The sequence below is a fragment of the Anser cygnoides genome, chromosome 4 (assembly GCF_040182565.1).
Source record: "Anser cygnoides isolate HZ-2024a breed goose chromosome 4, Taihu_goose_T2T_genome, whole genome shotgun sequence".
Lineage (NCBI taxonomy): Eukaryota > Metazoa > Chordata > Aves > Anseriformes > Anatidae > Anser > Anser cygnoides.
The window spans coordinates 76,255,233-76,272,897 of record NC_089876.1 but is presented as its reverse complement, the minus strand read 5'-3'; the positions used below and the strand labels follow the sequence as shown (position 1 = coordinate 76,272,897).

General features: G+C 38.8%; 1 protein-coding gene across 11 annotated transcripts in view; it reads left to right on the top strand.

Moving 5' to 3' along the window:
* Positions 1-17,665, top strand: part of COL25A1 (collagen type XXV alpha 1 chain) — a 302,196-nt gene that overhangs the window by 139,290 nt on the left and 145,241 nt on the right. For 4 of the 11 annotated variants that reach the window (XM_066996427.1, XM_066996426.1, XM_066996422.1 and 1 more), the window contains exon 1: positions 15,144-17,015. Coding sequence is in view for 1 of the 11 variants with exons in the window: in XM_066996430.1 (XP_066852531.1) it covers positions 12,875-12,919; positions 15,023-15,030 (53 nt within the window). In the remaining 10 variants the exon portion in view is untranslated. Of the gene's footprint in view, positions 1-12,874; positions 12,920-15,022; positions 15,031-15,142; positions 17,016-17,665 lie in introns of those variants that run through there. The other 7 variants (XM_066996424.1, XM_066996420.1, XM_066996419.1 and 4 more) reach the window with 4 other exon arrangements.

Genomic DNA, 17,665 nt, shown 5'->3' with positions numbered 1-17,665 from the left:
AATACAGAGCTTAACGCTTTTCAACATCCCATTCTGTTGAGGCAGTGTTAAGTCACCTGTCCTGTTTCACTAAAAAAGATGTTTGTATAAAGTGGTTTATTCAGTCTGTGACACCTTGAATATGTCACATCTGGGCAGGTTGGTGATGTAACTCTCGCTCAAATATTTGTCCAAAGAATGGTCTTCCATTACAGTCAGCTCCCTGAAGGTTGTACTGTGATGCTCAGAGGCAGATTTGCAGTAACTCTTCACACTGAATGTGCCAGGCTCCTTGCAACTTGGATTGTAGAGAAAAAGCAAAAAGTTAAAATTTCTCTGTTTCCAGGCTTGTTCCCCAGTACTGTAATTTCATTCCAGATGTTATTGCCACGTACTGGTTGTGGAAAGCTACAGTTGCATTTTGCAGACAAAAAGCCACAGGAGCTTGCCCTGTTGAGTCAGGTGCATTTCTTCCATAACTCCTGCATGGACACAACTTAACTTGATTGATTTATATACCAATCTAATTCGCTATGACTCTGCTTGTGGTAGATATGTAAAAAATCTGCTAATCATTTCATTCTCTGAAAAATACTGTAAGTAAAGTTTTGCAGCTAAATCTTCAAGTATAAATGATAGGAGGGTGGGTAATTCTGGTGAGTAAGGATCTTTTAACTCGTATTTACACAGTTGCATGTGTAAATTACTGTATGTTAGATGACAGTTAGCTTTGTATTATGTTATGAAGAATATCCGTTACTGTTTTCCCTTTGAGACTGAGACAAATCTCAGGATGCTTGATTTTTATTCAGCACTTGCCCAAGTCAAAGTCCCATAGCTCCAGGGGAGGATTTGCCTCAGTCAAAGCTGATAAGGCCCTCTGGAATTGTCTTTAGGTAGAAAGATCTTTTGTGCGTGTACTCAGCTCTGAATATATATTTGTGTGTCTGGCAGTCTAAAACGATAGATCAACTCCATGTGCTTTGCTAGAGATGGATTTTTGTTTCTTATTTGTTCTGCTAGTCCATTTTCTTTGTATGGGTAAAGAATGATCTATATAAAATAATGTGAACAGTCATTAGATTTTTGGAGTCTCTATTATGTCACGAGACAGACCTTGATAAAAGAAAAGGGCACAGGTTCCACCTGTGAAAAGGCAATAATAGAGTGGATTAAGTTCTTTAAGTTCAACATGGGGTTACAGTTGGCTGACAAAGTTACGGCATTGGATGGTTTCCAAGCTACTGAAGGTACAGCTGGTCACAGAGAAGCAGCTGAGAGCATCCATTCTCTTGTGCGGCTTTCTGTGAGCTCTCAAAATTTGGGCCATGTACTAAGCTTTACATTTTTATTAAAAAAAAAAAAAAAAAAAAAGACACTTAAAATAATTGGAAACATATAATGAAGCAAGCCACTATATGATTATAATAAACCCTCATCCATCAATTCTTTAATCTTTAATCTGACCTATTACAACTTTCTTTGGTTGTTCTGTTACGTTTTGAAAGAGACATCTATAGTAAGAAAAATGCAACTCCTGATTGTTTTGGCATCTGTTGAAGTCTGTTTTGTTGTGATTACACAGTGCACTCACATCTCAACCTGGAGTAATGTCCAGTGGATCCAAACCACACTGAGCATGGTCTCGTGAGAGTGTTTAAAACAGGAGATACGATGAATACAGATTGTACTTTCTTTGAAGACTTGATTTTGCAGTACTTTTTTTTTTTTTTTTTTTTTTTTTTTCAGGCAAGTATGTTGTTGAAATCGTTGAGGCTAAGGAGCAGAATGTAGCCCAGGATAATAAAAATATTTTACTGCTGTCTGTCAGGTTTGATATGTGTCTCCTTAGGAACCGGAGCCAGTATCACAGCAAAAGTGCACAGGCAGCTGTAAGATGTAAACCAAAGAGAGTGAGTTACTTCCTTTTATTACTTCGTGGTCTTTTGCAGTTGTGTCCCTACTGGGCTAATCCAAACAAGCTATTTTGGAAGCGAGTGAGTTTAGTTGTTTTCCCTTTTTGTAAATGAATGGCACATCAGTAGAGGAGGTGTTCTTACAGATTCTCCAGAGGAAACAGTGATACTTGGATTTGTGGAGTAAGGCAGTCGTGGCACTCTATTTATTTATTTACTTTTGTTCGTAAGCAAGAATTGTGCTGCTTTGGTGCTGTTACGCAATAGAGACTTACTGAACCTTTTAAAGCCACTTATTATTTTTTGTAATTAGAACTAACTTCTGCAGCTGTCACTAAGCTCCTCGTCAGATGATATATTTATTATATTAGAAATGAGAGGAGGCACGTGAGTAAGACTGAAAGGAATATGCTGTGCTCAGGGTAGGGTTTTATGTTTAAATGGGTGATCAGCATGTGTGGGTTAGACCAAGATGATTGCAGTACCAGTGCCTGACTAGTTATGTGCTGCCTTTAATCCTCTGGTATTGTATTTCATTGTCTCCCAGTGCACTACTGTCACAACTGAAATAAAAACCCTCTAAATTCAATGAACACTTTTATCTGTCATCATAATCACGAAAGTCTTGTCAATCATGGCTTAAAATTTAAGCATGCAGATCAAATCTGTAGAAAGAGGAGACACCTGGACTCCACAATGTAAGTGGAGATAGTTTAAGATATTAAATATTTGTTTCATTTATGTTTTAGGGTTTTAACTGAATATGTTGTTGTTTTTCCACATCTTTAAAAATCTAGAAAACCTGTTTAGTGACTTTGCAGGAGAAAATTTTAAGAATGAAATTAAATTGATATGACAAATTCTTTGGTGGAAGTATTACTTGTTTGTGACAATACTTTGGATTTTAGGCTTGCTCTTGAGCTGACAAGGAAGACCAGAAAATCTGGAAAAAATTAGTAGCTTGCAAATAAGTTAAGGCAGACCACTACAGGTTTACAAGAGACTTTAAACCTGAAAGTGATCGTAGTCACTTAAAGGTGTATTTGGCTCAGATATGACTTGTGAACAAATATTCTTGGTAAGCAATTTACATTTACACTGTTTGTTTCAAATGCAGATTAAATATATAGAAAATATATGGTAATACAGTAACAACTTCAATGTCGTATACATAGTACATAAAATGATATTTTTTATCTCCTGTTAATGAAGCTAAAGACAGTGTTATTAGTACTTTCAGATTAAAAATTTGGGTTAGATCTATTTAAAAATGTGGTTCTGTATTCCAGAAATTACTGTTTCTGTGTGTACTGTAGCAGTACTGTGAAAAATTGATAGTGGAATGTCATACTTTGGTTTCAGATCACTGTTTGATATTTCAAGTGATAACTTTTAAACACCACTTTATGTGAGATTTTCAGAAATGTTTATATTGATCTAAACTGGTACTCACTGAAGATGTAGCAAAACTCCCAAGCCATGATGAGCATTTAGAGTAATCTGCCCCCATACTGTTATTGATCCTTAGATACTTTTACTTTCACTACAGCCAGTGAAAATAACACGATTGACGGTGATAAGGGTTTGTGAGCAGGTGACATACCATTGTTGGCACTGCATCTCCCTTGCCATTGTGAGACTCAGTTTTCAGAGGCGTGTGTTTTTGCCAAAAATGAACCACAGTCTATTGGTGTTTCTTTTTTTAAACAGAGCCAGCTGTTTAAGAACAAAAATGAAAATAAATTCTAGCTTTGCCTGTGTAGCCATAATTTGAAGTGAAAGATTGAGATACCCTGGCTGCTTTTTTTTATCTTCTTATTTGCTTCTGCTATTGCCATGTGGGGGGAAAAAAAGATGCTCCAAGTTCACAAAGTGATGAACCTCTGAAGAACCATCATTTTCAAATGCTGAGCGCAGCCAATGTGTGCATTGAGGTGAGCCACGTGGCTCACCACAACTGCTCCAAAGCAAAGCCAAGCCCATGGTGCATCTCCCACAAGTATGGAGAGGCCGTCTAATGGGTGTGCGGGTGCTTGAGTGGGATTTTCCTCCAGCTGTGGTCCATCTAGTTCACTGACTTGCCATTGCATTGAGAGTGCCACATAGCCAAAGTTTTAGCATTGAGTTTGAGAAAAGTTGTACTTTCCAATGTTATCATGCTATAATTGCTTGCCATTTTCCTGTGGTAGAACTCCTGTTGCTGAGATATGAAGTGACTTCCTGAAGGTGGATGCGGGATTAGTTTTTAAGAGCTCTTAATTCTGAAGCTTTTGCTTTTATACAACTACATTTGTACTTCATAGTTAAACAACCATACTGTCCTCAGAAAGTATCTAAGTCTGTTCCTAAAGGAAATTCAAATTCTGAGGGGAAAGAATTTAATTCTGATACTTTATTTCATCTACATTAATACTTGAAAAAGTTAAATGAAATTTAGCTTTAGAGTTTTTCTGTCTCCAACAAATGTTTTTTGCATCATAGGGCCAACTATTGATATGGCATGATAATAATACAATGGAATGGCAAGTTGAAATGATGAGAAGACTTTCATGCCTTGCTGGTATAGAATAGCTATCCCTACATACTTCAGCTGTCCCTCAGCAATATTTGTCAGCCAGGTGATAGCAGCTATTTCTGTGTTTGCAAAGATGACCATGTGTGCATGAAGTGTTATATGTTCATTAAAATAGTTTAGTGGTCTCACCACTGAAGTTTAGTCTGCAAGAATCAGCAAACGGTTCCAGCCCAGGCCACTGGGAACTATTTCAAACTCTCTGGCAAGATAGATCATCATTCCAGCTTGTAGCTGGACACACAAGCTATGATCTGAGGTGAATCATTTTGTTGGTTATCATATAAGTGTACATGGTGACCTTTGACAGCATTTTAAGTACCATCAGCTAAACATATTCTGCCACAGCACTTTGGTGGTGGTGTAGTAACCTGTGAAAGGTGCAGAGTTTGGGGACATGTTTGTTCTGCATTGATAAATCTTCCTAAAAAGAGGTCCTGTAAGCAGCAATGTCTCCTACCTCAGTCTTCCTCCTAATGAATGGAAAAGAGAAAATATCAGTATGATTAAACTTTGGGGCTGTAATGCATGCGCAGGACTCCTGTAATTCAGTAAAGGTTTGTGTTATATTTGTGAATAGGTCACTGATGGCACTCCTAGAACTACAGCTGTGGCAAAGGATGGGGCAACATGTTAGAGTACACGGGGATGCAGAGTAATGCAAAACAGTCTGTAGGTCTGTTCAGTAGGACAGTGGAGGTCTGTTAGGTAGGACAGTGGTGCCACTTCTGCTGGAATGCCAGTCGCTTGTGTAGAGCATTAAAACAAGAATAATTAAAAAAAGGGGGGGGGGGAATAAAAATGCAAACTAGTTGTGAGGAAAGCTTTTAGGCAGAGCAACGTGTTCTCACATCTGTTGCCTGTGTTATTAAGATCGTGTGTGATGTCTGCAGAAAGTAGGTAACCCACCTTAGGTCATGGCATTCAGAGAAGCTAAGGTTAACTGAGGTTTTATGTCGTGATTAATGAGTTCAATCTGCAGACTGGGCTGGGAGCTGGTGGCCAGCAGAGCAACTAAAAGAGGAAATATCCCTTAAGCACTCAAGCCTCTTGTCCCAGGGAGCAACACCAGCAGCATTAGCAAAGCTACAGGCAGCTTCCCCCTGCCCCACAGCCGGTGGGCTGGGGAGGGAACGGCTGACTCCAGGCACACCGCCTGCCTGGGTCTGGGTAGGAATAAGTGGGGAAAGCGTGCTTGTGTCAGAAACATAAACCTGTAAGGAGTGTGGGTGGAGGGAGATCAAAATGGAAGTTAGGTGGTGATTTGGGAGTGCTCAAAAAGCAGGGCCGCTGGGGAGCCCTCTCCACAGCTCCTAGGGAAGGAAAGCATCTTTGGACTTCTACGGTAGATAGAAAACTAGAAAGGGTGTCCAGGGGTTATCCGTAGCCAAGAACTGAATTTTATGTACATTTTGCTTGTAAATGCTTATCTTTTACTTTATAATTGAAGACATTAATTCTTGCTTAAGGTTTTTTTTTTTTCCTTTGATTTCCTTTTTCGCCTGTGTATTGTTAGGTGGTGAAATGAAACAGAATGAGATTTGCAGATTTAAACTGAGCTGTCGTTAGAGAAATTTTGAAAACAAGTTTTGCACACAGGCAGCTCTGTAGAAAGAGGACCTGCTCTTGGGGAAGTGCTTGAGAACAGGAGGACTGGGAGGTGCTCCTTGCCAGTCTCTGCAGGAAAGGCAGCATCAGGCTCCTTTCATCTCCAGCTGCTAGCTTCTTGTGTAGAGGAGCCCTTATGGAGTAGCGTTCCCCCTGCGGGAGCTGTGGTCGAGTTACAGCTCAGGGCTTGGGCTGAGGCATGAAGTGTTTCAGCCTTGTGCTAACACACTGGCTACAGGATCAGAGGAAGCTTAGAAAAAGGTAATAATAAGAATAGTTTATGATATGGAGACGTTTCAGATGCAAGTGTTGAAAATATACGGTCTGTCCACCTTACAAAGAGTAAAACAAATAAGAGAATATAAGAATTTGTTAAATAGCAAGATGACATCTAGAAGCTGGGTAGTACGTTTCTTGGTCTCATAATGTTGAAGGAGATGTCTGTGATTTTAGAAGAAAGTAAACAATATTGGTAATGAGAAACGAATACTCGAAGTAGGTTATACACAATGATTTAGTGTCACACATGATTTCTTGGGCCAACAATTTTAAAAGGTTAAGGGAAAAAAAAGCAGTAGACATTGCTATGGTTATAAAATTGGTTCAGAATGATCATACTGAATGATGACAGAGTTTTTGGAAGGAACGTTACTTTTTGTGCTTCAAACATGTTTAACTACCAGAGAAAGAGAGAGGAAATGTATATGTGTATGTGTGGTTCTGGCTATCTTGCAGGTGGTGGTCATGGGATCCTTTTGGCTCCCTCAGTAGTGTCTGATACTAGCAAAACAATGCTAGGCTAGACACCTCTAAGTGGTTAAAAAAATAATAATAATCTGACCTAGAGAGGTCAGATTTCTCTGCTGTGGATCAGATAGACTGATTTTGGCATCTCCTCATCCAAGTTGTGTAATAGCGTCTGACACCTATCCAAGCCCTGCAATGCACTGATGTTTCATGGTGAGCCAAAAAGAAGATGTACTGTGTGTGAAACAATGAATGCTATTTATCCAGCTGAGGCTCAAAGGGAACAGATGATTTTATGAGGTAGGAAATTTGGGCAGGCTGTCCCAGACAGGCTGAGGTACAAAGCAGAAGATGGACATGGCAGGTGGGATGGTTATGCAGAGTGGCAGGAAAGAAGAGTCCAAATGTTACATGAGCTTAAAAAGCTGAGAAAAAAGGGAAGAGCAAAAAGGCCGATGAAGTAGGCTGGAACAGATCCATGCGGTGTTTGTGAGTAAGACCGTGCTCATGAGATCGAAATCCTCCCCATTCTTCCGTAGTTAGGCTGGAATTGATGGCAGTGCTGTGAGGAAGGGCTGTGAATGTCTCTGTCAAAACTCGTGTTGGCCAGGCATTTGTTGGAGGAGAGCTCAGCCGGTGGGGATGCCACAGTCCTGTTTGCTGTAGCCAGAACCCCTTCCAGTGGCAGGATGTGAGCAACAGGGGTAAGGGAGGTAGAAATGCAAGCACCAGCTGTCATTTTGCCAGTGCTGCAGTTGAACTACAAGGAGTGGATTGGTTGGCTTCTAGATATTTTAATCACATGATTGCAGCAAGGTTGATAGTCTCAGGCCTAATGATACTGAAGTAATTTTACTAATGTCAGCAAAGTTGCTCAGGATTTATACTGAAAATGTAATTGGGCCTTTTTTTTTTTTTCCTGACTTGACTTGACAGCCAGTTTCTTATGTTGCTGTAAAATACATGCAAAATAGATGTCCTTTGAAATAGCCAGGAACATATTACTTTCCTGTGCACATGGAGTACTCATTATCTTTAACTACGTGTATGTCAGGAGATGTGTGAGCAACGTCCAGACCATCGGTAACACAGGGAACAGGATTTTGAACTCCTTTGTTATCTGTAGGCTGGTGCACTGATTTGGTGTAGGAGCTCATACTTGCACTGTCGGTGAGTACCTGTTAGTTTGGTATCACCTGAGATGGCCAAATCCTTTTCCTTTGATAATGTCAGTGTACTTCCCTACATGATTAGGATAAGCTTGACTTCCAGATCAGCTGATGACTGAATGGCAAGACGTTTTGTCATGCCTGGCAGGTGCTTCTCAAGGAAATGCAGGTCTTGTCCACTGAATCTTTTTTCTCTTTAGTCTCTGCTGCTTTTTTTATGCTGGATTTGTTTGCTGTAAATAGATCAATAAGTGAGAGAATGAAGGCGGTGTCAGTGCAACAATGTTTTTGTACTACCCATAGTTCTATAGATGAATATATAGATTTTCTCTGAAGGACCTGACTGATATAGCATAATTTCTTCTATTATTGAAGATATCTCCACAACATAGAATTATTCGTTTTCAGATCAAGAGAACTATAGAGACAAAGCTTCATGTAGGCAAACTGCATGTTATCTGTTCCTCTGTTTCCAAAATTTCTTAGCTGGTGTGGTTGATTTATGTGACCTCGATATATGGCAAGGTATGTCATGGAGTAAGTGCAGTTGTACTGTGCTTTCCTCCGGTAAAAACAATCACTCATACAGCAACATAAAAATAGTAGAACCGCTGTAGACCTCTGGCACTCCTGTGCACATAGAACACAAACCATTAAAAAGGGAAAAGCCCCGTTGTGGCAGCCTGTCCAGGACCAAAGCAATAATTTGACAATCATCTGTCTGTGCCAATCGCTTGGATCACTGTAATCTGGGAATTCTGACTACAAAGATGAGAAAACCCGTTACCAGGACATGAATGTCACCATAGTTGTGCTTAATATTTTTGAAAGTGTCTCGGTAAACCTGAGAACAATTACATTCTTCTTCCTGTCCTATGGTCTCTTCAAAAGTACTACATTGATAGTTTTCTGACGGCTACTTATACTGACCATCGAGAAGAAATTTTTGTTTAATTGGATGAGTTCAAGGAGGTGAGGAAGAATTGTTTGCTACAGCCTTAATATTGACTCGGTACTTTTTATTGCTTATGTTTCAGTTAAAATATCAAGAGCCAAAGTCTAGGTTTTTTTTGTTGTTGTTTTGTTTTGTTTTGTTTTTAATCAGTTCATTGTGGGTAGATAAGGTAAGATAGACAAAACTTTGAGTAGCTAACTTGTAGCGCTTTAGAAGATAGATTTGGTGCTTTTTTAAACAAAAATCCCTTCATTTCTTTCAAATTTCATTTGAAGAATTGAAGAATTTTCAAAATTCTTCGTATAGAAATTGCATTGATTTTTGATTTTGAAGGAAAAATAATTTCTAAACTTTCTGTTCATAAAAATTAAATTCATAAATGTTTTTGGAAGAATAAAAACCTTCTAGTATTGTGAAGCTTAACTAATTTAAAATTGAAAACCAGCTGATCCTTGGGCATTTTTCTTTTACTCCCTATAGGTAAATCTAGTGAGTTTAAGAAAACAGTGTATTGGCAAACTTTGCTACTATAAACTAGCTTTTGCCTATTGCTCAGGATTATTAATCTTTATTAAGTCAGCTCACTCCACTGAGATTCGACCTTTGTTTTTCTTTTCAAAGCATTTTTTTCCTTAATATGAAAATATGTTTGCACAAACTACTACTTAAATACTCTGGATTAAATTTAGTTCAGCACAGACACTTCTGGTAATATTCTAGAGAGTTTTTTATCCTAGGTGAGAAGGTTCAGAACATTTACATCGTCGGTTGTATATCTTGTGCAAGCTGTAAAAATGTGTGGACTTGTAAAATGAGATTGTGCTTAGTACAACTTTATTCACTGCGTCTGCTGCCCCAGTGAGTCTCCACCAAAGCCTTCAATTACTGCAAAGTTATAAAACTCTAGGCAGATGGAAAATTAATATTTATAGCAAAATACCCCGGGTTTTGATAAGTGGAAACTCTTGGAGCAACAGATGATGTTTGCAGTTAAGATTTAGAAGGCAGCCTGTTCAGGAAAAGATGAAAGCTCGTGTACTTTCTGAAGTAGTAGGTCATCTAGTGATGGCCTTAAATGTCAGCGTTACTGTTTCTGTGAACTGGAACCATCTGTGATGAAATGCTTAAAAAACGTGTTCTGTACTGGTAAAAATAAATATAGAGAAATTATTTCCTCAAATGGCCCCCCAAACCCAGTAAAAGTTGGCAAGATCCACCTCTCATTTCACAATTTCTGAAAGGTTTACAAAGGCTGCTGCCTTGACAGAGCCCTGCGCAGTGCAGGAATCAAAAAAAAAAAAAAAAAGCTTTTCAGGAGAGGGGGAAGTGCCTCGTGTTGCTCAGGAGCTGCCAAGTACGGCTGGCCTGAAGAGCTGGAGGTCAGGGCCATGCAGTGAGCTCATGGATGCGCCTGTAAATCCGGAGTGATTTTCCTAGCTTCAGTGCTGTGGTTACTTTGGGAATACAGGAAGAAGTGTTTTTCTGGTGATTAACGTTTGCACACATGTGAGTCTAGTCATCTTGACATAATGGCTTAGAAAGGATCGGCGCTTGGTGTCAGAGGTAGAGCCCCTTAGCCGTCAATGTACTCAGCTACTGAACTGGCACTTGAATGCTCTACAGAAATCTGGTTTTCTGGATGAAGCTTCCTCCTTTCTTCCTGAAATCCAAAGCTTGAGGTTACCCACGTGGTTTTCTGTTTGTGGCTCCAGTGTCTTGTGCTGGTCTGCAGCTGAAGTTTTGTAGTTTTCAAGTTCTGTTGTTTTCTCAAGGGAGAACTCGGTAGTAGACGTGCATGTGTGTGTAAGTGCACACCTAGAGCACGGCTAAGCTTTGCTAAAATAGTATTCTGCACAACAAGTTGAGAATACTTGTTGTTATATGCTGAAAGACATAAAGATAAAAAGGTTATTACCAGGGCAAGAACCTTGTTGCTTTGTCCTGTGTGTCCATTTGTGTGATCAGCCTGTGTTCATCAGCTTGGGGGCAGCCAGGGAAACCTCCTGCTGCGCAGGGACGTGTTTCAGTGTTAAGAATTGGAAAAAGTGTTGAAAAAAAGCGTGTATGGAAACTTATTACATGAAACAAGTTGTTATCTGTACAAGATGTTTCCATACAGATATCTTGCAGAGACCAGAGACTTTCAGGAGCAAGGTGCAGGTTCTCTACAATGAAGTGATATTTTTTTCCTGTTTTTCCATCGTGTAATAGCAAAATATTCTCATCTGGTTGGTATGCTGTTGATAATGAATAACCCATGCTGTTCCTGCTTTCTATAATGTTGTTGCCGTAAGCTTTTATTGCATTATGCAAGCACTGTAGCTGTTAGAACAAGAAAAAAGTATTTTAGTGAGACATAATGTTCTGATAGGAGCAAACCTCTCTACCTTCAATGTAAGAGCTGCTCCTCTCCTTTGTGTTTTTGTTGTTGTTTTCTTTGTTTGTTTTAATAAATATCCTTTTATCTCCCTGGCAAACTAATCACTCAAGTATATTTTCAGCATCTTTGTCTTTTAAACCAGATTACTTTGCAATATATATTAACGGGGGAGGTTTAGAATTCATGTGCATTTAAAATATAGGGGATGATGGTTCAAAGGACTTATAAAATATTGTAACTACTGTGACTATAACTTAATTATTTGCACAAGCCCACTTGGGCACCTAATTTCTATTGCAACCTGTGTGACACAGCCACAGCAGCGGTACCTGTGCTCCCGCATGCTTTGTTGCTCTTGGAAAGTTGCCCATGTGCTTGCCTCTCTTGTAGGTTTAAGGTTCTCACCTGTGGCTGTGAAATGCTATCAGCAGCATTTCAGTCCTGTTTCAACCCCACAGCTGTTGCCTTTCTTCCTAGTTGTATGAGAAGAAGTGAAAGTGTGCTTTCCTTGCACTTTCAGGAGCAGCGTGTCAGGGACACCAAGAAGAAAGGAAGAATGTGCTACTCGTGCCTGCAGTTTAGGGAGGATGCTGCAGTCTGAATACAAGTGCAGAAATGAGGGACAAAAAATATTTTATTTTTCTTTAGAGGCTGAAGAAGACTGACTGTAGTATCTAAATATTTGTGGAAAAAGGACTACGATTAATAAAGGATTGCTTAGCAAAAACCAAACAAGAACCAAGCTGGTGTGTTAAGGCAAACAGATATAAACTGGAAGCACAGCATCTTAGACAAGCGTGTCTAACAACAAATACTGTGTTAGTGTTTGAGGGGTGGGGAGCCAGGTGATGGTTTCTTCATCATTCTTTAGTGTTTTCAAGTAAAGGCTGGATGCCTTTTCCAGAGGAAGTGCTCTTATAAATAAATACATGCCAATTTTGCTTAATACAGTAATAACTAAATGAAATTTAATGCTCTGTGATAAGATAGGTTTAAGAAGATTGAAGGAAATGGTGTAGCAATTCAAATGAATACAAAGACTTTGGTGTTGGTTTTTGTTGCTTTGTTTTTGTGGAAAGGAAAGGTATCATTTCTTCTCTGGGGTCCCTGGTGGACAGCAGAAGAATTGATGTACTTCTGTGCAGCAAGTTGAACATAAAGAAAAACGTTCTTGTCATCAGAACAGTGAAATACTAGGGGGAAAATGCCTGTGGAAGTTGCAGTAATATTTTTGATGTGGTTGACTTTTGCCTTGAAAAAGAAGAATGAACTGGATGACCTCTACAGCTTCTCCCACACATTTTTTCTGAGAGTCTGTAGTGGGTGATGTAGTTCTCCGTTTTATCTTCAACTTCCTGAATCTTACTCTGGTAATCTGTTGCCCTTGCTCAGCCAAGTCTCTGGACCTTTCGCTGACTGCCTTGTACACCCATTCATGAGCATCACATGTGTAATGCATCTGTTTAATGCCTTACATCCAAGCACAAACAATATTCTACATGTTGTAATTTCAAGAAAGAAAGTTACAACGCACCATCTTCTTTTTAGGTCCTCCAGGGAAAAGAGGTAAGCGGGGCAGAAGAGGAGAGACTGGTAAGTTTTCACTTTTGTATGATCCATTGCTGTTTGATGTCTGTGCGGTTTTGGGAAGATGCATACCCAGCATGCTTTCATCTTTATTTTTATTGCTTGTGTGCTCTGAAAGAGAGTTCTGAAGCTTCTCTTGTAGAAATTTGTGACCCTTGGCATATACCTGGTGGCCTTCCAGATAGCTATCTGGTCTTGAGTGTCATTACTTTGTAGTCACACTTCATAATGTTTGACGTGGTGCCGTTGGCAACATTACCGGTAATTGTCAAACCATTTCCGTGTCTTCTAAGTCTTGCACAAATCAGAGTAACTCCATGTTAGTCAGCAGCCGGGGGGATACTGTAAGTCAGCATTGCATCAGGCCTCCTTGGTTTGAGACGAACCTTTTGAGAAGGAAAGAAGTATGTTAAGAGTGTCAGTGTTCAGGGGAATAACGTGACAAATAGAGTATTCAGTGTGAGAAAAATTGCTGTTTACTAGAAATAAGTAGCAAGTTAGTTGTTATGTAAATAAGAAAAACATTTGGTGGTTTGTTATCCTGTACCAGGGAGCTGGCTGTTGAGAAATAAAATCCGAGCGTTCGTAGAGCTTGAAATTTCATTTGAGACAGCGTTGTGAGATGCTGAGTGCCTCTTCCTGGGAATTGGAACTGTTGATTATGTTGCAGGACTGAGTCTTCAGCGAAGGTGAATTTTCTAGAATTGATGCAGGAGAAAATGAGCATTTCTAATCTCCTTGGCTGTATTGTCTGTTTTGGCAGTTAGGGAATTCTTTCAATCGGCTTGGTCTCTGTAAATTTGTTATGTAGCCCTCCTTAATCTTGTAAATGATTATTTATCTGGCTCTTAAAAACTATTTCCATATTTTCCTGCATCACGAAACTGAAACCAAACCCTGCCAAAGGTTAATATAAATCACCTTGATGTTTCCATTCGAGGTTGGATTAGTATTTACTTCAGAGAAAAGTGCTGCGCTACAGAAGGGAATTCTGTGCTTAAAGATTGTCTTACAGATGATCCTGGCAATTACTTTGCAGTATGCTTGTTGATTCATTTTATGTCTCAAATAAACACACATTAAACTATTAACAAAGGAAATTGATCTTTCTTGTTTAAAAACAGACCTGCAATTTAAAATGCCATTTAAGAATATTTACCAGTATAAAGAAATTGCCTTAGTTACAGGACAATAAAACTGCATTGTTAAAAACAAAAGGCTATCAATATTAAAAGCAATCTCCAAGAACAGCTGCTGCAGTTTTATACTCCTTTTGCACTTCACTTTATTCAGAAATTAGAGAGAGGCATAAAAGCTAATGAAATGCCATTGATTTGGGAGCTGCAGCTGCTCAACTTAATAAGACTGAAATAGTAGATTTGATTTGTGGCCCTTTGATGATGTTTCCAAGAACTGCTATACAAAAGTCTTTGAGTCTAAATAATTGAAAAAATGTGCAAATATCACTTCATGAAGTGTGACATTTTAACAGGGAACATTTTATATGTGTGCCTTGAGAAAGGAAGGTGATGAAAAGAAAGTTCAGCACTGTCAGGTGGCCACTGAAACCTGCCCTTGTAGGCAAAGTTGGAAGGCTGGAAGATGCTGGTACACATATGTCTTGACTAGATGCCAAGGTTAAATGCCAAGGGTACTTGGTGCAACTTTGCAGCCAAGCTGTGACGAAATGCCCAACTGTGTGGCTAACTGAAACTAGTGATGTGGTTACATATGCTTTGTGTGGAGTCTGACAAAAGGAGTCATGGTCCATGGCTGGTATTTTTGGCCTGGCATGAAATTGCATGGAAATGGATGGAGAAGCAACTTGCATAAGATTGCATGACCGTAGCTGAAGAATTTGCTTCCTTGGTAAGGTAAGAGCATGCATTTGAGCAGTAGCTGTATTTACAAGTTGCAAAGCCCAACCAAACCAAGAGGGACTTGAATGGGAAAATGCGTAGTGTATTAGCAACATTGTTCGCTTACGATCCTGAGGCCTTGTGTTTGGATTTGTATATATGTGTCTTTCTTTAAGAACTTCGTAAGCTTACGGTTTATTTTTTTTGTCTTTTTTTTCCCCCCTCTCTTTCCCCTTTCCCCCCTCCACAGGACCTCCTGTAAGTACAGTGATACATTGTTGGTTCTTCCAGAATCAGGGAGAAATCTATGTTAGATCCTGTTTTGTTATCACCACGATAAACTGATCATGTATCATCAAGAGGGAATTTTGATATTTATACTTACACAGCGTAAACACTCACTAATTATTTTGGAACCGAATAATTTAGTCAGAAAGTTCCTTAAGAAAAATGTCTCTAAAACTATAAAGCTTTACATTCAGCGCTCCAGATAGCAGTTTGGACCACAATTCCATGTAAGTACATTATTCTCGTTTTGCTTATAACTTGGGAACAAATATTTTGCTACAGGATAAAAATGTGCGAGTGTGTTGTCTGAAGTCCAGACTCAGTTACTCTGCCTTGTACTGGGTAGCAACTTCCTCTGCAGTTGTCACAAACTCTTGGGGTAAAGACTCCTTGCTCTTCAGAGGTACGTGGGCTGACAGGCTCATTGTGGTGAAGTTGTTACTGAGGCCAGTAAGTCCTTGTGTAAAATGAATATTAAATAAGACCGCTCCATTTAGTAACTTAGTTGACTTTCATGCTGCTCTTGTTGGTAAGAAAACAGTTTCTCAGCTTTTTGTTTTGTTTGTTTGTTTTGTAGCATATTCCCAGGGTAGGTCAAAAGTCAGACTTGAAGAACAGGAGTAAACACATGAATCTCAAACATTTGTATTTGTCATGCCATCCATGTTCACCATACGGTATGAAAGTGTCAGCTTGAAAATAGTGAATTAATATGCTGAGCTTCTGCTGTGACCTGTTGATTTTAGTGCAAGCTGTATGTACTGAGCAGTGATAATACTTAGCCTTGAAAGATTTTGACCGTGTTCTCAGGAGTTCATAGTGGTAAGTTCATTTAACAAGCCATCAATGAAAAGCCAGGCTTAATGCATAATAGTGCAGTCTATTTGAAAGAAACATTGCCTTCCTCAACTTTTTTTGCAGTCTTCCTGTGAAACACAAAGAATAACCATAAATCATGATGCAAGTGGTTTTCCTGTAGCAAGACAACATAGCAGGAGTTCACTATGTGGCTCATTATGAATGTCTTTGACTCTGTAGGTCCCCTTAAAAAAAAAAAAAAAAAAAGTCTAGTTCATGACAATATTAATACAAACCTGAAATAGCTCAGAAGGCTGAATTATTCTTAAAAAGTGTCTGACTTAAAATTCTGAGTCTTATATACGAAACTGCCTTACAGTACTTCATCTTGCTGAAAGTCAGTAAGGTTTTAAGTTGCTACAAGGCATTTTAAAACGTAGTTTCTGTTGCTAATTCATTTTTTGAATCTCATAGACACAGTCTGGCTAGGAGAAACTGTTGCAAACTCAATTTTTGTTTTCACCTGGGATACTGTGGTAATCCTTTTCATTTAAAATAGCAAATATTTGTATATTCCACACAGCATTCCGTGGAGTTTAGGTGCATGCTGTATTTTCAAAGGGTACTGCAGTGCTCTATTTATTTTCCTTGTACATGACTACTGAGCATCACGTGTGGGACCAGTCAAAGGCTGGGGCTTTCAATTTTTTTATGCTCTGCTATAGCATTCTCGAATTTCTTCTTTGGCACCTATGATCTAGCAGTAGCCTATGTATTTATGACCTTACTGCCTAAGCACTAAATCTTTTTTTCTTTAACCACATGTTGCCCTTTAGTCTATAGGGGTGATTCTCTTCATAGCAAAGGCAACGTCGTTGAGCATTAGAAGTAGTCAGTAGCTTCTTAACTAGAATGTTTCATTTAAAATATATGATTTCCATTGTCAAAGCCCCCTTTTTCACCATGTAGTACCGATTTCATATCTGTTGGCTTGAAATATCATCACTTATCAAGAAATTAATGGATATGCACTTTTTAATTTGCCAGTAATGTACTCTGCATGCTTGTTATGTCATATGTCATGACTGTGTTGTTAATGTGTGTCATACCATTTCATCTCATTCAACCAGGGTCTACCAGGGCGAAATGGCTATCCGGTAACTCATCATATATTTATGATAGCTTATATTACTCCAAAATTATGTTTCTGTTTTTTGGTTTTGCTTTATTATTGTCAAAAGGACCTTTTTCCTGTTTCTCAGATGCCTACAAAACGTAAGACTTTCCTTAAAATAAAACAAAATCTTTGAGAAATTTTTAAAAAGAACCTCAGTGTTTACAGTGCATAAATGCAATGCACTGCTTGTTTGACATTGTACGTATTTTGTGTTGTGTCTGCATTCTTGCATACAAAATTAATTTTTCACTAGAATTAAAAAAAAAAAATAATAATCCTTTAGCAGGATACTGCATCTCAATTTGCCATACTAGAAAGCTGTTCAGCTGGCATATGCAATCTCTAAGTCCTTTCTTTCGATTGTCCTGTTTCTCTTGATTGCTTCCTTCGATGCACTTTGATCAAAATAAAATGCTATTACAGAGGTCTTAGCAGTTGGCTGCATAGTCTCTCAGAGTAATTTTATGATAATATATGTACTTCATTTTTCTGTCAGTTTCGTTCATATCTTTGGGATTTGTTGCCTGAAAATTGTAATATATGAAATAATGCATCTTTCTAAATTCTGTTAACAATATGTTTCATTCAAGTAGTCAGGAGAGCTGATTGTTGTGTCCCCCTCAAGAAAAG